Source organism: Aquila chrysaetos, chromosome 8 (genome assembly GCF_900496995.4).
Source record: "Aquila chrysaetos chrysaetos chromosome 8, bAquChr1.4, whole genome shotgun sequence".
In the NCBI taxonomy this organism is placed as follows: domain Eukaryota; kingdom Metazoa; phylum Chordata; class Aves; order Accipitriformes; family Accipitridae; genus Aquila; species Aquila chrysaetos.
In genome coordinates this window covers 16076589-16099844 of record NC_044011.1, presented here as the reverse complement: position 1 = coordinate 16099844, position 23256 = coordinate 16076589, and the positions used below count along the sequence as shown (strand labels likewise).

The 23256-nt window shown below is 41.1% G+C and overlaps 1 protein-coding gene across 7 annotated transcripts in view; it reads left to right on the top strand.

Moving 5' to 3' along the window:
- Positions 1-23256, top strand: part of IPCEF1 (interaction protein for cytohesin exchange factors 1) — an 88319-nt gene that overhangs the window by 42280 nt on the left and 22783 nt on the right. For 6 of the 7 annotated variants that reach the window (XM_030021954.2, XM_030021952.2, XM_030021951.1 and 3 more), the window contains 6 exons: positions 2554-2590; positions 3259-3428; positions 12144-12217; positions 13881-13952; positions 17524-17585; positions 21901-21989. In XM_030021954.2, coding sequence (XP_029877814.1) covers positions 2554-2590; positions 3259-3428; positions 12144-12217; positions 13881-13952; positions 17524-17585; positions 21901-21989 — 504 coding nt within the window. The other variant, XM_030021956.2, reaches the window with a different exon arrangement.

Sequence of the window (23256 nt, the reverse complement as noted above, 5' to 3'; positions counted from 1 at the left end):
CAAATACTGGTGCTTTGGAGAAAGAGGTTGCTTTTGTTTATTCATAAATCAAAATTTGGGAAGACAATTTTGTGAATAACACTAGATTTCATTGCTGCAATCTGGGATTAGAGGTTTCTCTTGCACAGAGCAAACCAGGTATTTTTTATAAGATGATGCTGGGCTTCTAAACAGCACTAAAAACATTTAAAAGTGGCTGAATTCCAGGTTTAGGATTAATTTGTGGAAAATTTACTTCAGCTTTCAGGAATACTGGGAAAGAAAACCAGAAATGCATCTTAATTCATGAAATCTCACTCAGCAATGATTTTGTTACAGATTTATCACTGATTTTTTCCAGTCGAACTAAACATAGTGCTGACTGGAGAAAGTGTCCTTCCTTCCCCCATTAATTTCCAAACTCCTCCCACAAAATATGAAGAGATGGGGCTTCATCACCCCTGTCAACTTGCAGCAGGATACCATCATTGCTGCTGAATAATAAATGTACATTTGTAAATTCTTTTTGCTACCCCGAGCTCTTACTAGGTAATCAGTTTTTTCCTCAGTCTGTATATAAAGTGGGGCCTAATGGGTGATTTATGTAATATGGTTATTAACCCTTTCTTGACAGAAAAGCCATAGACCGTGTTTTTTTGCTTTAGATCTTCAGTAAGGTTAGTGGAAAGATCTACTTCTTCCTCTGTTGTTTACAGAGAGCCACATCCTGTCTCAGTATTGCTCGTCTTGTTGTAGAACTTTATGTTGGTTAAAGATGAAATGACCCCACTGTAGTATCATGGCAAAGATGTGATGTTGCCCCACAACATAGTTTTTGTGCAAGGAGAGCTGATTCATACTTGTTTTTCTTAATACCACTTTGGGTAGCTCTAAAGGAAAGTAATTAGTGTGACTGGGTGACCCATTGATACACTGAGGCCATATATTATTTCCACGTGTCCTAAACAGGGCATTACTTTCTTTGGAATGAAGACACGAAGGGTGGCCTGTATAGGATGGGGAAATAGCGGAGCCTCCAATAGAGCCAATGTGTTTTCTCATTGCTTTTCTTTGTCTGTTGTCATGGAGAATAGTCTGAGAGAGAGGCAGGCAGTGGTGGAATTTAAAAAAAAAAAAAAAAAAAGGGAAAAAGAAAAAAGGAAAAAAAGAATATGTGATGATTAAGCAGGAGTCTGGGATTATTCATTCCTGGTAAAGCCTTCCACAAGCGTATTGTTCAGGTCATCTCAAATCGGTACCAGATAAGCACACGACTGTGATATGCAGTTCTGCACTCTGATACATGCTGCAAATATCACTGGTTAGAGAAAGTTCTAGCTCTTGTAAATAGTGGTGGCAGTGGTCTCTTCTCTTGCTGTTTCCAGATGGTATAGCTTTACTCACCTTTAATTCGCCTGTGAGAAGAGCCATCAAATCCTTCAAGAATAATATGAAATGGGGTTTTGTTTTTCTGAAAAGCCAGCTGGCTAGGCAGAGGGGCTGCATTAGGGATGTTCATAGCGTAGCTCTGCAGCGGATCAGGTAGCTACCAGCTTTGCATAGCAACGTTGTGGCTGAGCATATTAAATCATACGTCACCTTATCCAGCATTTGTCATCCGGAGGCTTCAAAACCTTCCTAAAAATAGAAAAAAGTGAATGCTTTTGTTCCCATGCTAGAGATGGAAAGGTTGAGGCAAAGAGAAGGCAAGTGCTTTGTCCACAATCGTACAACTAACCAGCCTGTGTGGGGAGAATTTATTTACTCCAAAAGCCAGACCTTACATTTCTAATGACCTCTTTTTTGGTCCATGGTCTTCTGTTTTAGTTTCATTTTCTATGTGTTTATGTGGGATAAAATATATAGACTGCAAGTGAGTAAGTATAATTCAATTGTGTTATTTTTGCAGTGACTAAAACTCTCATATATGGCATGGCAAACTTCTGGCATATTTATGTTTTACCATTTGGATAATCTGTCAGGTTTGTGTGATTTTTTTATTATTATTTTTTTTAATTTAATTTTTTTTAAAGAAATATTATGAAACTCTTACCTAGAGGGAAATACGTTCTCTGCACTAAATAAAGAGGAGTGGAAAATCCAATTTTTTTCTTTTTCAGGATTTCTTAGAATAAGCTAAAGGACTCTCAGACACCTGGCATGTATTTTTAATCTCCCCACGTTTGTAAATACCCATCATAGAGTGTAAAGAAGCATTAAAATATCGGAGTTCTAACTTCTATTTTTTAACTTCTGAACACAGAATACAATTCAGGCAAACATGTAGCAAAGTAGAAGCTGCCTGTGGGTGTGAAACAGGAAGCACTAGTAGATAGACACATTAACAGAGTTAGGTTTGCTCTTGCTCAACTAGATATACATCAATTTTAATTAACACGTTTTATGCTTCAGTTACTAATGTCCCTTCAGCAGTGAGTGGGTTATGTTTCCATCCTGCATATACCACCAGCATCACCACCACGTCCTTCTCTAGCTTCCCCCTCCCCTTTCTACACAAATGTTGCAACACAATCTGAAATTTCCTCTTTTCTTTCCTTCCTGCATTTCTTACAGGTTCCTTTGCGTCAGAAGACAAAAAAGAAAAGTCAAGGTAATGAGAGATTCTTTTTTCTTTTCTCTTCTGGGTTCCTCTTTTGTTATTTTCTTAGTATGTCTTATTCTTGGGAGGCTGAGGATTTTATACTGCTACTCAGCTGGAGGAAGGCTGCTTTTTAACTCCACTGATTCTTGCACCGATTCTGAGAAAAATGACAACGGGCTGCTCCTTTGGACTAAATCCTTGTGGTATGTTAATTGAATCAAACCTGGAAATCAGCGAGGTAGAATCAGCTGCCTGCACATACACAAACACTAGCGGTTTTCAAGTACTTGGCGTAATAGTTTTCTCTAGCTGACTTAAATAGATGTATTCTTTTCAGTGCAGCTGTGTAAAGGGAAATATATGCATGCCTCTCTTAAAAGGATCAAAGGATATATTTTTAATTTACAAAAACACATGTATGGTTATCTTAGCATTAATTAGTGTCTGCATTATCTATAGCTTACCGTTTTGTTTCTGCACATCAGAATGCCTTTCAAATGAATGTGTGTTACTGTCACAGCCATTATAAAACTGACCGACTTCTAAGTATATTTTAAGATATGCTTGGGTGACTCGCTGAGATTGCTAAGTAAGGTTGATGTCTTTTAATTGGCAGCAACATCTTTTCTGGTAATGCACTTTTAAACAAGCAGAACACTGTATTTTTAATGGCACAGGGTTCTTTATAATGAGTCGACGGAGGATATCGTGTAAAGAGCTGGGGCAAGCCGATTGCCAAGGATGGCTCTACAAAAAGAAGGAAAAAGGAGCTTTCATTGGCAACAAATGGAAAAAGTTCTGGTGTGTGCTGAAGGAGTCATCACTGTATTGGTACAGCAGTCAGCTGGTGAGTACAGCGTCCATGCAGCTCTGGGTGTCGGGCAAACAGTATCTGCTGGGACTGAGAGAAGGGGAGCTGGGGTCACAATTTAAATGTGCCCTGGAGACATACAAATGACTGGATTTGTTTCCCAGCCCTAACGTTTCTTGTAATCTGGGAAGTGTCTATGTGAATGGGAAACATGCAGAAAACTATGTGTTTTCTAGTTCAGTAACTACTTGTGAAATGTTAACTTGCTGTCTGTTCTGCCCTTTAAAGAGCTGCTCTTCACAGGTACTGGTGGCATTTGAATTTGGGAAAGGTTTTCCTGGGTCGGGCAGTTTGCAGACACTTGCTATCAAGACCCCAAACAGGAATGCTTCTTTACTTCTAATTAGTTTAATTTTCCGAAGTCTCTCTCCTGCTTCCCTCTCCATCCCCTTCCACACTGAGATTAATCTGTTTATTTGTTTGCTTTTTCGTTTGGGTCCGCCCCCCCCGTCCCCCCCCCGCCCAGTTTGCACTAGTAGGGCTGCAGGTGTGAGCACTGTGAGTTGGTGATGTTTTTACTCCTGGTCTTGCTGATGTCTCATCCAGAGCATTGTAATTGAAGGTTCTCACTTTCTGCTGATTTTTAACTTCCTGCTCTGACGAGTTGGTAGTAACAGACAAATCTGCAGAAGAACACAGTGTTTTGGATTCAAGGTCCAGCTTTCTGTTCTGAGGATGAGCTTTCCTCAGGACAACCAGTATAGATAGTGTTTCTCTTCCAGCCGATCCAGCCCAAAAACAGTGTGAGTGGGAAATAGTCTGAGACAAAGAACAGCAGGCCCTGAATTCCTGTCATCAACTAAAGAACTAGGCATTAAAAACTGAAAAAGTGGGGTGGGGGGAGAAGACATAGTGAGAAATCCAGAGTAACCCTTTTAATGAAAGGTTACGGCTGCGTGTAAAGAGGCAGTGAGTCCTAGGGAACAGCTAGCTTTACTCCAGCCTGTTTGCTACAGCTCGGCTTGATTGGGCAGAGAGGGTGTCTTGCCTGTCCTAGGAACATTCGGACATAATTATTCCCTTCACTTTGCTCTCGCACTGCTGCCTCTAAGAAAGCTCCTATCACGTTCAAGTGATGGACTGACAGAACCCAGAATTGGGGCGTGCAGAGGATTAGGGGATGCTAGCAACAACATAGGCTGAAACTCAGCAGCTTCAGTATGCAATTGTGGACGGGCATCAGGTTTCCTAAATGCACATGGGCTGCTCTGGAAATCAGCATGTCCCAGGCCCAGACAAGAATGGAAGAGTAAAGAAAACCTTATTAACTTTTGGTAATTCTTAGAACATTCTAAGAAATTGAATGCAATCTGGATTGTTTGCACTTGTTTATTTCTATTGCAGTAATCCCCATTAAAAGTCTTGCTAACTGTTTCAAGGTACAAATAAAATAGTTTAAACCATTAAAAAAAAAAAATCCTCAAACCCTAAACTTTACTTATGGAAAGAGTATTTCACATTCTCCCTTCAGTTGTGGGTACAGTGTTCAGGTTTTTTTAACAGAATAAAAACTTTGACTGACCTTTAAAGATGGTATTAGCTATTCTTTTTGGGTGGAAAAGTGACAACAACTCTGCTGGTCTTGGGCTGTTGTTTTTTGTGGTGTTGTAGTAGTCTGAGTTAGCTTCCTTTCAAGACAGTCAAATTACATGCATGAGAGAAAGAGAAAAGAGAAGGAAAAGAAATAGGAAAAGTAGAAGAAAAAAAAAAAGAAGCTTTTTTTTCCCAATGCTTACAATATCTCTGCTGGAAAGGTATGGCCTGGCAGATATACTCATCAGCATCATATACTCATACCCTGCAAACCCTTATTAGTATTGGCTGTTCTAAATCACTGCTTGCAGTTGTACTTCTGGCCAAAGTGTTAAGAAAGGTGAGCTGGCTGGCTGACTGACGTGCCTTTTAGACAGGGGAAGTGTCAGAAAGGAATTAGTCTGAGGAGTAATCAAGCTGGAAGGAAATAAAACAAGGCAAGACTAGGTAATGTTTGCCTTCCAGGTGGTGGGGAGAGGTGCAAAGTCCTCTACTTCCTTTAGTTGTTGTGGCCTGGCTAAATTCCACTCTCGGGATCCAGAGAAGCCATGGTCATTCTGATCCCAGTGCTCCTAGACAGCATTCGTCCCTTGGGTGAACTCATCCTTTTAGTCCATGCCTGCTTTCTGGCTGTCACTGACTGTCCCAAAATGAACAAGACTGAAGAACGGGTGGCAGTCTTATTCCAATTTATTCCATATACTCTAAAGAGCTCATAAGGCTTCAAAATACTGTTGGCTTATGTCAGCCCTGACTTCTCACCTATCGCAGTTCCTCTTGTAAACATGCTAGCTGGTAGCACCTCTTTGCTTTCAACTTGTGCTGACACTTGCACACCGTTTTACGTTAAAACCCGAGGTTTCTTTGGACAACTTAAAGTGCAGCCTCTGCGTAACTGTAGATTCAGGCAATGTTTGCAGAGTGGCAGTAACTATTGGGTGTGGGAAGGAGAGGAGGTGTCCTTTGCTAAGATCTGCTTACTTAAATTGATGAGACCAGAGCCATGCTCAGAGTCATATCTGAGATGAATAAGACCCCTTGTATTTTCACAGGTATTTTCAGCTCTAGATTGATGAAGCAGAAGTAGCAGTGACATTCACTTGCTTGCTTGATATTTCTTTTTACTAACTGGCCTGGCTTTAATACTGCCTGCTCTTCCACTGCCTTCAGTGGAGTTAATCCTCGGTCCCAACGGGACATCCATGATGACAATCTTAAGTTCACAGTTGTGTTGAAACAGGAGGAGTCCTACTCCTCACGTGCCTGAGTCTTCCCATGAAGGGCTCTCTTATAGAGACTGAAGTGAAAGGTGGTGGTGGAGGAGCAGGGCTGGGGTCGAAGGAACCGGGATACACTGGCTGCCTGTAGCTCTGCCTGACCAGTTTTGTTCTTGTGAGAAACGAGCGTGTTTTTTTCGTGGTTGTGTGGAAACCGCAGTCAACCAGACACTGGCAACTGTAGCATAGCAACAGGGTGCTGGACCTTTTTTTCTAGTGGAGATGGAGAAAATAGGGAGTGGGTGGAATTTGTACAGGAATGTGCTTTGCCCTGGATTTGGGTAGGTAGCCTCAGCTCACATCATGTTCTTGGTGAAGTCTGTCTTCAGGCACCTCCGAAGCTCTGGATGTTTCTGTCGGTCTGATTTAATTTGCCTTCAAGCCACTCTGGTTCTGGGTCTTTCACATGAGGCAGATTGGGGGAGGTGATATAGGACACTTGCGGTGACATTTGCAGATGGTACTTCCTTCAATTTAACATAATTTCATTGTGAAAGCCACAGCTCAAAAGAGAAAACATAATGAAATGCTGAGGAGGGTCAGCAATAGCAGATCAGATACCCCAAGAGTCAAGCTTTTCCTTCGCTGAAAGCAAACCAGAGCACACAGCCAAATCCAAATTAGCTTTTGACTGGCTAGCTGAGGTACTGCGAGTGGTGAAGTTAAGGCCCCGGTGGTCTCAGCAGGATTGAGTAGAGTGCCCTGAAACCTCTTCTTGCATACGCTTGCTCTTCCTATAAAACATGGATACGACATGAGACAGGTAAACTTTTGTTTGCAGCATGGATGTGCCCTCAGTCTGGGGAGGGGAGGGGAAGCTGTTTGGACTAGGAAGAAACACTCAAGGGTTGGTTTTGCAATGGAAACACAGAAAATGTCAGAAAATAGTTCTGAGCAGTCAGACTTTCTGGGTGCATTCAGAAACACAAGGCTCCCTGGAGAACTGCTCTTTGTTAACATTTGGTTCCTTCTTTCAAGTATCGCTCTCTGTAGGCAGCTGCCTTGAAGACAAGTGTTTAAAGAGGACAGCGTGCGATCCTGCCTGCCCCTTTAGCAGTTTTAGTTCTCATACCGAAACCCTGGAGGGAATCGTCACTCCTGCATAGGAAGAGGGGTGGCAGGGGATGATTGTCACGTGTAATCCCAGGCTTCTGGCTCTTTGTGCTTGTTGTGACTGTGTTGGATAGTGTTGGCTGGAAAGGGACAGAGGACTAAACACCTCTGTCTTGTGGGCCTTTAGGATAGCTCGGCTGGTTTTCCAAGCAAAGTTGAAATACAGTTTTGCAGGATGTGTCAACGATGGTTGTCATGGGGATTCAGCTGAAAAGAAATATAAATATAAAATCAAAGAGTTGCAGGCTGTGATCTACTGTCACTATTTATCTTTGTTTTTTTCCCCGTTCGCTGCATTTAAATTGGTCCTCACTCCAACAGCTTTGCCAGGAGCTGTATAATTACAGTCTTTTAAAACAGAAACCTTTCACCTTTGAGTTATAGGAGCTGCTTACGTGAATGATAAAAAGTCATTGATGTCGGCTGATTGTGCTGAGGGCTTTGGGGACCTCTGGTCCAATATCTTACACAAATTATTCACAGTTCTATAGGTTGCCTCACTGGTGTACTTGGCAGAGGGAAAAAAGACTAAAAAGGCTTGAGGACTGAACTGCTCCTCCAACATCCACAGGGTCTTCTGGGGGCAGCACTAAAACACTGTGATGAAGCCATGAGGAGTACCCTGAATTGCAGATTGGAGCTCTTCCACAATAACTAGATATTTTCACTTTACAGCACTATTTTTTAAAATCTTTCGGCACCATTACATTCACTTTAAATATTGGAAAAGGTCTGTTAAATGGTTTACTAAACCTCCTAAAGCCACAACATTTAGACAATGTATTGAGGCAAGCTAAAAAGGACATTAGCCTCTTTCATTGGATTCGTGCATTATGTTTCATAAATATGTTTGAAATTTTTTTTGAGTGAAAAGCTTTTTCTGTGAAAAAGTGGTTACTTTCTTTTTCCCTCAAGCATTTGCAGAGACTGTTGTTATTATTGAAATTATTTTCCTACAAGTGGGCATAGCAAAAAAGTGCAGATTTATACGTTAGGCTATCCTGCATAAAAACCACAAGAGATAACAGCTTATTCTTTTAAACATCCTGATTAATTGGGAAACAGGTCAAGGTTCTTTTAATCTGAGTTTTTTTAGGTCTATTTTACAGCATTGCAATAAAATCTGAAGGAAGTTTGAGTGAAATGTGTGAGTTAAATAATAGCATGCTTAAAGTCATGTTAAAGATAGCATTTCAGAGAAAAGAAAACATTTAGGACTTCTATATGCTTTTAATGTTTTAAAATATCATTTTTATTCCAAGAATGACCAAAAAGACTTCCACATGTTCTGTGCCTTGTGTTTATTTGGAATTATATTTGCTGACTGTAATAATGCTCATAAGGATTTACTGTTATGATTTGGTTTCCTTTTTTTCCCTTCCTTTTTTTCCGATAATTATGGAACTACAGACCCATTAACCCCCTGTTTTCCATTATATAGATGACACATCTGAAATGTGTACCAATAGTGCATTTAAAAAAAAATAAATTTTTTTGCACCATTATCCTCCTTCCTCATACATAAAATGAAACATTAAACTTTTCTTATAAATGAACAAATGTGAAATCACTGACAGTATTAATATAAAACCTGAATGCATTGAACATAAACTTTTATCAACTGGAACATGTCAAATACTGCATAAGTAGCCTGGAGATTTCTCTGTTGTAAAATTGGTAAATGTAAATTGATGAAATCAAAGTCTACAGACCTATTTTTGTTAGTGATTTAGAGAGTACTCCTCTAACATAGATACTCATTGGATGTGTCAGTGGTTCAACTCCAAGTTCCGTCTCCACATGGGTGGGTGCACCTCAGATGAGTGTCCCCACACTGACTTACAGGGTCCTGATAATTCACTAGTCCAATACAAAATCCAGATGCTCAAATATTTGTATACATTGACAGTAGAGACAGTGACTTATCTAATGGCATTGCGTGGACTTAGTCTCTTCATGAGTGCTTGTGCAGCACCCGAAGCAATTTATAGGATGCATCCTAGACCAATGGCTACTGCACCAGTAGATAAAACTGGCTGAGCTGTGATTGCATGTGTAACATGTACAGCCAACTGGCCTCAGACCCTAGTCACCCACTCACCCACCTGATGGCTTACCTAGCTTAAGCCATGCATTAATTGGTGTGTGGATAAGGTACCTGGGTATACTCCTTCACATGGAGTCTTCTGGATCTCTTTTTTTTAAAACTGGGTTTGTTGATTCATACTGCAGAGAAACAACTGGCTTTGTATACATTTCTCATCCAGCAATGTGTGTAGTAATGACTTTGATACCTCATGAACAGCTTTTTTGAAGTTGGTCTCTGGTGCTCTTAGACTGGTCTTGGGAACCAAACAGGAATTTCAGTGTTCTCGCTGCACCTGGTCTGGTAAGTGACCGCTCTTTTTGGTACAGAAATGCAGGATAGTACATTCTTTATCTTTAGTACAATGCAGCCCATGAATAGAGCTCCTCGTTTACTCACCCCTACTCGTTCACTCCTCCCTATATGCTTGGTGTGCTATGGATCTGGGACAGAAATACTAGTTTAAGGTCTAATTAATTGAAATACACATTTTAAAAAAAAAGACTTTGAAAAAAATTTGTCACTTTTTTTTTCTTTAGTTAATTTTATTTTATCTCAATGAGTTTAGTCTCACTAAATTCCAACCTGTGAAACAGAAACAAAAGCTCCACAAGCCAGGCTCTAAACAAGTTTGATAGATACAAATATAATCAGAGAAAGTTAAAACCCAGAATAGCCAATAAGCACTTTTTGGTACAAATGAAGCCACATTGCAAAATCAAAGTTTTTTCAGCCCAGATGCTGATAAACTTCATTGTTTCTTCTGTACTGAAAGAGAACAACAAACCCCCCCCTTCCACTGCTGCAATTTTTTTTTTTTTTTTTTTTTGTCGTGGAGCAGGTAAAACCATTTACTGGTGAAGATGCAAAATATAAAGCTGTCATATGAATATTTAATACATGTAAACTGCAGGAATGATGGTATACAATAAATCATGGCAAAACCAAAGAACAGATATGCAGAGGTGCAGGGAAGCCACCCACTGAAATATCCATTCTGTATCCATATTTCTGTTCTTGGAGATTTGTTCTTCCAAGCATTAAAGCTCAAAGACTTGTCTCGATGAACATCTTTTTATAGTCTCTTCATATTAATGCATAATGTGACTTGAGATACTGTCAGTCATCTTCATTTATCCTCTGTCTTTGTAATTGTTGTGTATATTTTACCTGCTTTAATTCAGTCTACATTTTCAGAATTTTAATGTGCCCAGGGATAAGGGCTGGGAGCAGCAAAAAAGCAATTCTGGAATGAACACTTTCTGTATTTTGGAAAGTACGTTTTTTTCTGACATTATGTGCTGCAGACTTTTGTCTACATCATTGCTCCTCTTAGGAGGAGTCCTAGTCTTACTGTGGCTGGTCATGTGAGCGTAGATAAATTTAGTAAAGGAAGATGTTCTTGTCATTTTCAGCTGAAACAGGGATTTGAGGCTACTTGGTAAGTTCAGTTTTGCTGGAGCCACTCCATGACACAGAGTCCAGCTGATCTGGAACCGAGATGCCAATGCTCAGTAAAGCCTCTCCTGTCCAGAAAGGGGTGACTGCATATAAACAGTGTACTGTAAATGTCTGCCTAGCTTTTGCTACCTCCTGTACAATGCCTGTAAATTTCTGGGGGGAGTGATACCTGGGTGGCCAAAGCCATCTGAGGCTGGTTTGCAGTGTTCAGCAATGGAGCTCAGCCGCGAGGGACCATCCCCTTGCACCGTTTCACCTCCTGGCATGGGAGCAGCCTGTATTGCCTCTGCCTTGCACACATACAGGCGTCTATAGATGACCCTACGAAACAGTCCATGTTACAGTTACCTGGGGGAGAAACTCCTCCATCTCTACCTAGGATCATTTTGGGTCACTTTTGAATTCCCATCACTATAGACATGTATTTTTCAAATATACATAGACCATTATATGTGGTGCTGTTACCCATCTGTGTAGCATGCATGCATGCTGTATTATGGAACAAACGCTCCTTTGAGATTGTATGTAACATCCAGATATGAGCAGATGATATAACCCTTATTCGTCCTCTCTTATGTTATCTGTCTCTTTTGAGAGGCTTCTGTTCTTAGAGCTGAGGTTCAGTAGTTTCATTTTCTGTGGTTTATGCACAAAGTATGGCTGGTGTCTTTGTCGAAAGAAGTTGCGTGATCACTGATAGCTGCAAAGGAATTGGGTTCCTCCACCTTCCCACTGCTTTTAGTCCTGGTTTGGTCAAAACCTAAATTTTGCCCTTGACAATTTGAGACTCTGGACTAGACTTATGACTTATTCATGAATCTTAGATAAGGGTGCTTTGATACAACCACTTCTAGGTGAGGAGGAAAGAGAATCTATCTCAGCACTGTTGTAGGAGTTGAGGATCCTTTCTCTTTCAGGCACTTTGATATTTGGAAGTGTACAACAACCACTATGCTCACACTGCCGCTTGCACAGGCAGGAGTGGTGGCTTTCTAGCATCCAGGACTTGCACAAATAGTACTGGTATAGGAATATTTCTTGTTCCCAAATATCAGCCAAAACATCGAGTGTTAATCTGTCCCCATGGTGATAAGCATATATTTTCACAGTATAAAAAGCTGTCAAAACCAAGCACTTGCATGTTAAATATTGTTGAGCATTGGAGTCTGCTAACTTACCAATTGGTTGATGTGGTGATTTTTAATTTTTTTTTTATTGCAGGCTGAAAAGGCAGAAGGATTTATCAGACTTCCAGACTTCAGTGTGGACCGAGCAATTGAATGCAAAAAAAAGCAGTAAGTTTATCTCTTGCTCCCTGTTTTGCATGATTTTTACAACGTTGCAAGGAATTGAATCTCCATACTGTCTGACAACGAAGCTGTGGGGAGCTCTTCTGTGTTGTATAAATAATGAGATATTAATTGAGCTACTGAAAGAAAACCATATTGCAAAAATATTTTTGAAAATTCTCTGCCAGATGTGCTCTGCTAAAACTACAAATAAAAAAGCAGATCAGTATGCCAAATGCTTTTTTTTTTTTTTTTTCCTCCTTTCTCTTTGTTCACTGATTGTGAGTAAGTTGTAGTCTATCTCAGATACCTTCTCTTAGGTAGGGAGGTCAACAGTGGTTCAAGTAATGCTTCTTCCCTCAAAGTTGGGACTATTCTTTAGGCTGCTGTGGTGCATCTGAGCTTGGGCTGTACTTGAAGCATCTGGTTGTGCAGGGAATAAAAACTTTGTTTAGCAAGATACACTTTTCAAAATATTCTCTCCAAACTCGATATGCAGCACTGCCTTCCACCTGCTTCTGAGCACACTTCAAAGGTTTGGATGGGTGTTGCTGCTATTCAAAGTTATAAAGCTCAGCATGGTTTTTATTCTGTCCCTCAAGAGAAAGCCTTCGTTCTTCTGTTTGGGTGTCACACTGAGATTAGCTGTAGGTGTTCTTGTGATTAATTGTGGGCTTGACTCCTCCAAAGAAAGGAGACAGCTATTTTGAATATGGGGAGCTCAATTTTGTGTTCTCAGAGGAAAGGTTGAGTCACATAGTACAGGACCATGAGAAAATGTTGCCTTTCGCTTCTTCAGCCGTTGGCTGTCAGTGACTGGGAGGGAAATGTGCTCACCACTTATTTAGGATCAGGTGAGTTAAGAGAACTGTGAGGAGTGACCAGTGCTGCTGGGGCCCAGTCAAACAGTGCGTGCTTCCATAGGACAGTCACCTAATGAGGAACAAGAGGGGAGCCACACAGTCTCGGGACCAGAGACTATGTTTTAGGAAAAAAAGACTCTGAAAGTCTTACTGGTGGATATTCAAGTAAAGCATAGTCTGGGGCTGAGACTAACAGATTAACTCCTGGAGGTAGTTAGGGGACTACCTCCTTTTTTTTTTGTTTCAAACCTGCCACCTAGTTGCCTCTTTGGTGCTTCCTAAAACTTGTCTTGGAAAAGACAGTGAAAAGGCAGTTCCTCTTCACCCGCTGCATATGCCGTTGTGATTTTATGGTATCACACGTCCCTTCCCTCGACCATCAGTTTTCTACGCTGTGGGGTCTTAGCCTGATTAAGCACCCATGGAAGCTGTTTCATACCTTGTGTCACCCCTGGTGCTTTCTCCAAACCTTTTTCAGGTTTACTTTGCTTTTCAGAGCTGAGAGAAGCAAAACCGCACACAGTATTCAAGATGTGGGCACGCAACAGAATTATGTAATGGAATAGTGAAAGTCTCTCTTTTATTCTTTATTCCTTCCTTTTTAGTTCCTGTGGTTTATATCTTCTGAATAATGTGTGGCCTAGGAAATGAGCTAAAAATAGACTAGAGTTCTAAGGATGGATAAGCTGATCCAGATTAATATAGTGGAGTGAATAAATATTTAAAATAATTAATTCAGGTATTATTTTTTCTTTCTTATGTAAACTAGTTTTCTTCATATCTCTTCTATTTTTCTTTTCTTAAAGTGCTATTAAGATCAGCCACCCACAGATCAAGACATTTTATTTTGCGGCAGAAAATGTTCTGGAAATGAACACGTAAGTAGGAGCGACTGGCCATGTGTTGTGCTTTAACCCCAGCCGGCAACTAAGCACCACACAGCCGCTCACTCGCTTCCCCCGCCCCCTCCCCAGTGCGATGGGGGAGAAAATCAGGAAAAAGAAGTAAAACTTGTGGGTTGAGATAAGAATGGTTTAATAGAACAGAAAAGAAGAAACTAATAGTGATAATGATAACACTAATAAAATGACAATAGTAATAATAAAAGGATTGGAATATACAAGTGACACACAATGCAATTGCTCACCATCTGCCAATTGATGCCCTGTTAGTCCCTAAGCGGCAATCCCCCGCCCCCACTCCCCCCATTTCCTATACTAGATGTGACGTCCCATGGTATGGAATACCCTGTTGGCCAGTCTGGGTCAGCTGCCCTGGCTGTGTCCTGTGCCAGCTTCTTGTGCCCCTCCAGCTTTCTCGCTGGCTGGGCATGAGAAGCTGAAAAATCCTTGACTTTAGTCTAAACACTACTTAGCAACAACTGAAAACATCAGTGTGTTATCAACATTCTTCTCATACCTAACTCAAAAACACAGCACTGTACCAGCTACTAGGAAGACAATTAACTCTATCCCAGCTGAAACCAGGACACCATGTTTCATCCTGTCTCATGCCTGAGAACATCCTTTAAAGTTCATTCTCTCACTGTCAAGCGATTGTTGACAAAGTTATTCAGGGTATTACTGAGTCTGTTTTGTTTCCTAGTCAATTTATAGAAAGAAACTACTGCTATTTGTTCACTAATGACAGTTGAAATCAGAATCGCATTATTAGCCTGATTTTGATACTAATCTTCCTGACATTTGCTGGTATAAATCCCTTTCCGTTAGAGGTGCAAAGATTTGATAGCAAGTTCATCACCTTGGGAGAAGTGAGGGAAGAAAGGAAAGAGAGGGAAAAGCTTAATATAGTTTTGTCCCAGAAGTGATCTAGGACTAGAATTTAAGAGTGTCTGCTTTCAGAGTAGCATGTCAGTTAACAAGGAGGGTTAAAGGGATAGAAAAGACTGTTTCTTTAATGTAAATAAGCAATTACTTCAGCACCAAAATATGTTGCAGTTAAATGATCCTCATGACAGATCAGAAGTTTTCTTTCTACAAATGTCCATAAGAACAACAATTCATTCATGCAATTTTAAATGCAAGAAGTAAAAATGGACATGAATACTGGCAGTTTAGAAACCACTGAGCTATCAGAAATAGGTATTATTTGCTATAGGTCCAGTTTTGGCTGATGTAGATACATCTCATATCTTCTTTGTCTGTTTAACTTCAGATTGCAGTCTGTTCACAATGCTATTGCATTACATGGCAAAATACTGGGTACAAAGCTGTACAATTTAAATGACAAGAGAGCTCCTATGATAGTCAGGTCAGGATTTTAATCATGGCTCTGCTGGTGATCTTTGTGAGATTCTTCACAGGGCATTGACTGTTCTTTCCCCCTAAAAACAGGAGGCCTCATACATATTTACCACTATCGAAAAAGATAGAGGTTGAGAGAATGTGTGTGACCTTCTGAAAGGGCTATAGATACAGAAATGTATGATACTACAGTAGTGTATGTACATAAATATATATTAATAAATCTGTACTGTATAGACACAGGCAAGTAAGTATAGATGGAAAGAATGTGTTGCCCTTTGCAACTTGGAGCAGAACAGAGCATACTGGTGGGGAGATAACCATCCGTTCCTTTATCTCTGCGTTTCCTTCCAGAGCTCCTGAATGGAGTGAGAAGTTCTTGAGGCAGATGGGCTGAGGATGACTGAGAATGAGGGACTGCTGGACAGGAATATTTCTGTAGAGAGAGTAATCCTGGTTGAGAGAAGAGAGGGAAGAATGTGGGGAAAAGGAAAATTAGAGCTAATGGAGGATGTTAGTGAGTGCTAGCAGCCAGTTTGGAGCCCAGCTGGAAATTCTCAGTGTCCTAATGACACTTTTGAAATGTTTAGTCTCATGTGAGTAAGTGATTGAAATCTATGCAGGTGTCCCAGCTCTTATGCACCCAGAATGATTTTCTTCAAACTCCACTTCTTGAGTAAATTTTATTTTGGCTTAAAGCTAGGTAGCCTGGCCTTAGAGCAGTTTGCACTACACTGCACTAATACTAATTCCTCACTGTTGTAACTGATGATATTTTCCTTGGCAAAGTATAAAATACATGCATTTAATACATAAAGTACACGCATACTCACGCATATGTCAAAACAGACTGAAAGACATCTGCTCTCTTGGCTCCAGTCCTGCAAATACATATGCATGTGAGTGGTTCCACTGAACTCACCAGGGCATTCGCGTGTGTCAAGTTACTGGTGTGCATAAATGCTTGATGGATCGTGACCTTTTGTAACAATTCATGCATATATATCTATTAAATCAACAGTGGATTTATTAATACAGTCATTTGTTTCATTAATTTAGCATGTGTTTGCTATTGTCATGCACACATGAAAAGTAAACGTGTGCTGGCTAGCTGTGTGCATTTACCTGGCCAGTTGCATGCAGTTACCAGCAGTCCGTCTGACCTTGTGGCTAATGGAGTCCTGGATTTTTTTTTAGCAAACCTTTTCTTTTGTTAAGATTCTTTTATTTAAAAAATCATTCTCTTATGGTTAGCTGTTAGAAGAAAGTCAATAATTCACTCTTACAGAAATGATACTTTGTTTTCTTGAATTATGTGGCTCTGTTGTTCAAACTGCAGTCTAAAAATCCAGTTACTTTGACACTGATCTTACTAGCAAATTTCCCATTGCTTCAGTAGAATCAAGATCAGACACAATGTTTTTTTCAGAGTTATGAATCTTAATTCCTGCCCTTCATGCATTCCCTATTTAGGTGTTGACTTTTAATCTGAAAGGCTTGAGCTTTTTTAGTAGTTAGTTTCTTAAAACCTGGATAGATCTGAATGACCTACAGGCAAACACAATATGCAAAAAGCATATCTAGGGATTGTTTCTAGGACTAGAAAAATGCAGCCACCTAGGAAAAGAAATGAAAAAACCCCCCAACTGTTAATAGCTTAAAGCAACACAGGAAGTGAGACTTACTAAAAACATAAGTACATAGGGAATTGAAGAAAGCAGTATATAATGGTCAGAAAGTCTGGTTTTAAATGGCTTAGATTCTTAGACAGTGTTGCGATAGCTTTGGTCAGGGCAGCTGACATCATCTTCTATGGCTCCTATGCCTTTTGCTTCACCTCAGGGGAAAGATGACACCTCAACAGCAGGACTAAGCTACTGACATTGTGTTATAGCACACATACTTTTCCTTTAGCTTCCACAAACGCAACTCCTCAGTCATCAGTAGCGCTTTTTTCAGGATCAGGGAAAGATGATGTTCCAGGCAGCTAGTCCTGCTCACCACAGGGAGTATTAGTATTCAGGTAACTGGTGCCTTTCTAGAAGATGATCTAAGAAATAGAAAGAAACTTGGACATTTAGTCTTCAGGTTAATGAAAATGTAGAACATATCTGAAAGGGGCAAAACTCTGTCGGAACAGCATGCAAATATTTCTAACTCTATATTCCTTCTGTTTCAAACACAGGTGGCTAAGTAAGCTGGGGATGGCTGTAGACCCTCAGGCACCCAATGGGAAGAATGAGGAAGGTATGCTCCTAAGGATGGTTTCAGCATGTAACTACATCAGGTTCTTCACAGGTTTTGCTTGGCCAAATTTTTGTCAGCTCTTTTCTTTCTTTTAAACTGTCAACTTGGGTCCTTCTACTGACTGAGCTCAGAGAAACCACACTGACACAGCACAGAGTAATCACAGAAAAACAGTGGTGAGAAACAGTGCCACTGAGAGACACTCAGTGATCTTGTGAGAGGTGTGTAACTATTTTCTGGCAGTTTGCTGGCTTGCTAAGCCTACCAAGTGAAACAGCTGTGCTAGTCTGGGTTTTGAGCTGGTAAGGTATATTACAGGAGTTGTGCTATGGCCTGGGAGCTTGCTAGCTTGGGAACATCTTGTGCAATATAGATCCATCCCTATTGCCTCTTTTGTTCCTGTGGATTTCAACAGCAGCAATGTTGGGAGGCTTGGTAGTGGTGTACTGAAGCCTACAATTTTCTTCAGAGCCAAGCCCAAGAGTTTTAAAAGTTCCCTAGCAATTTTTTTATTGTCTTAATTTCCCCACTGACCTAATAGATCATTTTGGTGGTAGGGTACCTGCACTTGAATCACAAATCTGGGCAGGGGACAAAGCAACTCACCTGTCAGAGTGCTTGGAAAAGCTGCTGGTGAGGACACATGTGCTGGGATCTGTTTTAGAATGAGAAGTGCTGTGGGTAGTATTATGTTAGCAAAGCAGGGGATGGACTCTGACCTGGTGTGCTGGTGGACAGCCGGCTGAATATGAGCCAGCAGTGTGCCCAGGTAGCCAAGAAGGCCAACGGCATCCTGGCCTGCATCAGAAATCGTGTGGCCAGCAGGAGCAGGGAGGTGATTGTTCCCCTGTACTGGGCACTGGTGAGGCCGCACCTCGAGTACTGTGTTCAGTTTTGGGCCCCTCACTACAGGAAAGACATTGAGGTGCTGGAACGTGTCCAGAAAAGGGCAACCAAGCTGGTGAGGGGCCTGGAGCACAAGTCTTATGAGGAGCAGCTGAGGGAGCTGGGGCTGTTTAGTCTGGAGAAGAGGAGGCTGAGGGGAGACCTTACAGCTCTCTACAGCTACCTGAAAGGAGGTTGTAGTGAGGTGGGTGTTGGTCTCTTCTGTCAGGTGGCTGGAGATAGGATGAGAGGAAATGGCCTCCAGTTGAGGCAAGGGAGGTTTAGGTTAGACATTAGGAAAAATTTCTTTACTGCGAGGGTTGTCAGATATTGGAACAGGCTGCCCAGGGAAGTGGTTGAGTCGCCATCCCTGGAGGTATTCAAAAAGCGAGTGGACAGGGTATTTCAGGACATGGTTTAGTGGGCATGGTTGATGGTTGGACTCGATGATCTTGAAGGTCTTTTCCAACCTAAATGATTCTGTGATTCTATGATTCTGAGGAGTATCTTCTAGGCTTTTGACCCTCCATTTTCAGAGTATTGGTACCCAGTACCTTTTTCAGAACTGCTCAGATTGTGAAGGAGCTGTTATTATGAAGAAGAAACTGGTATTTGTAGTAGTATGAACACTTAGGTGACGCAGCCTGTTTTGTCTAATCTAATTGAAATGCTCCTCTCTGCATCCCTTCTGCTGTTTCCCAGAATAAGGTTGTCGTTTATGTCCAGGCTTTGGACATGTAATTCCATTATTGATTAGTTGGATCTGACTCTGTTTATACTCTGGCTCCATTTATACTCTGCCATTAAAAATAGCTTTGGGGCTGGTAAACATAGATACCACCAAATTCTGGAGATTCAGCAGGTCTCATAGATTTCCTTGCTTTCAGTTCATGGTTCCTCTTTATTTCTTGTCAGGAAACTTGTTAATTCCCATATCTCCAAATTCCTCCAAAATGCCTGTGTCCTTTTGGAACCCAATTTTGCATCAAAACAGTCTGAGATAATCAGGACAAAGTGTTATATTGAGTATTAGGCTGTGTAGCAAGAACTGCATGGTAGTTGTACTTGGGGAGGAAGTGTCCAAATGTTGTCCATGTTTTCACAAAGGAGGAGTTTGATGGAAGATAAGGATGGTCAAAATTCTATATATGAAAAGTTTTTTTTTTTTAAAGCCTCAAAAAATGTAATATTGGTTGTGTTGGCTGAGTCAAGAATTATAAAACAATTTGAAATGAGTCAGCCCACTAATCTTAATTAAAAAAAAATGACAGAAAGATACAAAATAATCCACTCAATAACCTCTGCAGCAGGTTATCTAATTACCCTGCAATAAACATAACATTGCCAAAATTACTTCAGCTTTTAAAACTGGTGGCCCATTTTCCCTTCAGAAAAAGGCATTCTGATTCTGGTGTCAAACACCTCCTCATCCTTCCGTGTGTGTTTTGTCACAGGTGCCCCAGCAGCTGCTGTGAGTGTGGGTTCAGCACCCCACTGACATGCCTGAGTGGATGTGGCCTTGCAGAGGCATTGCTATGTTTCAGAAAAATGCTTTCATTACCCACAGTCACTTCTGTTCCTGCTGACCTCGTTCTCCACTCTATCACACACCATAACTCTTCAGGAGGGTCTTGGTTCTTGTTATGGCAGTTCTTGTGTATTGATGTACTTTCTATGCATTTTAACCTCACCCCCCCCCAACCCCATTTGCCTATTTAGAGTATCAGAAACAGCTGTCGATTCTTTTTCAATTCTTCTGTGTGTCTAAAAGGGGACCTGTAGAAACAATAAGCTCTTTACTAAGAGTTATTCAAGAATGCATTAACAGAGCCTTAGAATTTGATGTAGGACTTACTGCAGCCAGTCTTAGTCCTTTACACTAAGATGTGCCAGCACATATTTCCAGTAACAGAATAGCAGGTATGCTATTAAAAACCCTATAATTCTGCAAGCAGTATGAGGAGAAAAAGTAATGTCTTTAAGTTTCACTCTGTTAACATCTTAGAAACCTCTTTATTGTGTATAAAATTTTTCTCTTAAAACTTTGTTGCCGTCACACTGTGTTTATTATAAACCCCCAAATGACATGCACAAAAAGACAGTGTGCAGGTATTAATTTAGTTAAAAGATGAGATAATCACAGGTGATTTCCCAGAGACACACTGTTTTCTAGAGGTGTGAACTCTTGAAGGCCAGCTCTTACAAAATGCTCCCTGAATATAAACAGCCCTTGCCCACTTGGGGAGAGAGCTGGAGGGTTGCTTCCACTGGAGAGACCCAGCTGCTCTTGACAGCACAAGCAGTGCAGAGTGCTGGCTCCCGTGGAGACCTCAGGGGCAGCTGCTGCTCTTGTGACCCTTGGCACTCACTCATGTTGTCCTCATGAAGCTCCGACTATGTCTTTGCAACCTTTCTTGTGCCCAGCTCAGTTGGGTGGGGGTGAGTGCTGTCACCCTTCACACGTGATGGGTGCAGGGCAGGACGCAAGCACTTGCTCCTGTAAAGGTTGGATGTGAAAGGCTGATGCGTGCTGGGAGATTTAGCAGTGGGAAGTGACCTTGCCCAGTGGTTACAGCTAGGCCCTGGGAATAGGAACCAGCAACTTACTGCCTCCTCTTTTCTGTGTTTTATTTTATCAATGATTATCACTTCATTTAATCCACTTTTAAAAAGCTTCTGAGAAAATGGTTTCACCAGCTACACATGTAGTTGAAAGAAATAAGAACAGGACTGCCTTTCTGCCACATGTCAAGAGATACCGAGGCTCTATGAGTTTGCTTTTTATTTAAAAAAAAAAAAAAAAAAAAAAGATGAGTGGGGTGTATAGTCCTAGAGTACTGTGCTTACTTTTAGTACTAGCCTTGCACATGTACTGCCATGCCACGTGGCGTGCCTATGTGAGTTACTGTGTGGTGATGGAAGACTCCCATGAGGCTGCTTTGTGGTTTCCAAAGCACCATGCAAGAAATCTGGTTTCTCCAAAATTGCAGCCAAAACACCAATCCCTGTTGCTAGCTCCAAGAAAACTTACTGATTACAGAGATTAAGGGACAGCATCTACTACTTGCAACAGGTCTCCCTAACTTAGGTGACAAATGATGCAGCCTTTCTTTTAAGGCTGCAAAGGGAGGGAAAAAAAACCCACCCCAAACCTAGTTGTGAAGCTATCTGGAGCAGCGCCACCTGGTGTTTCCTGCCATAGCAAATTAGCAAATTTTTTTACTTGTATTAAAGAAAAAATGTTGCTATGAAATAGTGTAGCATTACTACAAATGGGTTAATTTTCACTGTAGGAGACACTGACTTGTTACAGCATGGTCCTCAGCACAGAACAACCTGCTTGGTGATCTTTCGTTACCACAATGTTGCGAGGAATAAATGAGTGTTGCTCTAACACTTTGTTTTTGCTCATTTTCCATGTCTGCCTCAGAATGCTACAGCGAAAGTGAACATGATGATCCAGAAATAACAGACACACCACCTCCCCCCTACACAGTCCAGCCACCACCTCCTCCTTCGGTAAGTGTTGCAGTAATTAGCTTGTTTCTTGTTGCTAGCCAGTTGGAACAAAATTTTCTTGAGGTGGTGGACCTTTGAGGACTAACCTGTAACAGCAGCTAGAAATGTTTACCCTGTGTAAACATGGCCCATAAAATGAGGATGCACTGACTGGCCCTGCCCCGTGGCAGAGCACACAGTTATTGCAGCCTGCCCTGCTGGGAGCCCCGCACTGTAAAAGAACAGCTCCTTCAGATGGAGGCATATTTATCTTGCTGGAGAAAGGAAGGTGTCACTCTACCTCATACACACGCTGTGTCTTTTCTTTACAAGGTTTTTAACACACTGCCATAACCTAGTTTTTCATACTATTTTTTTTTTTTAATCAGTCCCAAATCTTCTTTCTTTCTGTGACCCCGGTAGCGTAGCATCATCCAACAGATTTGTATTTATTTGAGTGAGCTGTTCTTAAGAATGCTGAATTTGAAGCGGCTTTTGTGGCAGTGAAGTGAAGGGAAAGAGGCTTCTTCTTATGGTGATAAAATTGGTTCTTTTCCTCTACCTCTGAAAAATAGACTATAAAAAAAGAAAATAGGCATCCTCCCAAAATCTATGCTATTTTTCTCTCTTGCTGTAGCATATTTGCCCAGAATATTCCTTGCTGCCTCGCTTCATTTCATAAATTAGAATAAGCACTATGCACCCTCATGTGTCTAATCAAATTGACTCGCCTAATTATTAGCCACTTATCTCCCTATTAATCTTGTTTCTGTATTGTTGCTTTTCCCAGTGATCTCATCTCCCCTTACATGTGCTTTAAGATATGAAGTTTACTTAATTCTGTGGTTAGAAATGAGTAATCTGGTTTGGGATGGCAATGCAGCTGAAATAAGGAATCCTGAGTTCAAGCCTGTCCCATCTGAAAGTTAACATCGAGGGGTATGCAGTAATATGCTTGGTACTAAATCATCTCATTGCACCTCATGGAAGGGAAGTGTCTGCTGCCTCCTTGGTGTGGTACAGGTTCCTGTATGGCACGTCGAAATGACATCCAGTAGCTAGGGTGGGCACAGAGGCAGTGAAGCAGGGACAAATTTGAAATATACGGATGAGCTGGAGAAGCTTGTGTGGTCACAGGCAATAATAAAAGGAGATGTCATGCACAGGGTTGCCTGTGTGGCAATCTCTAATTAGTTCACATAAAGCTGGGAGCGTATGCCACACTGTCACCCACTTGCCCCTTTCTGTTTCAGTCAGATAAGTCAGTCTTCATTTACTCTCCTGAAAC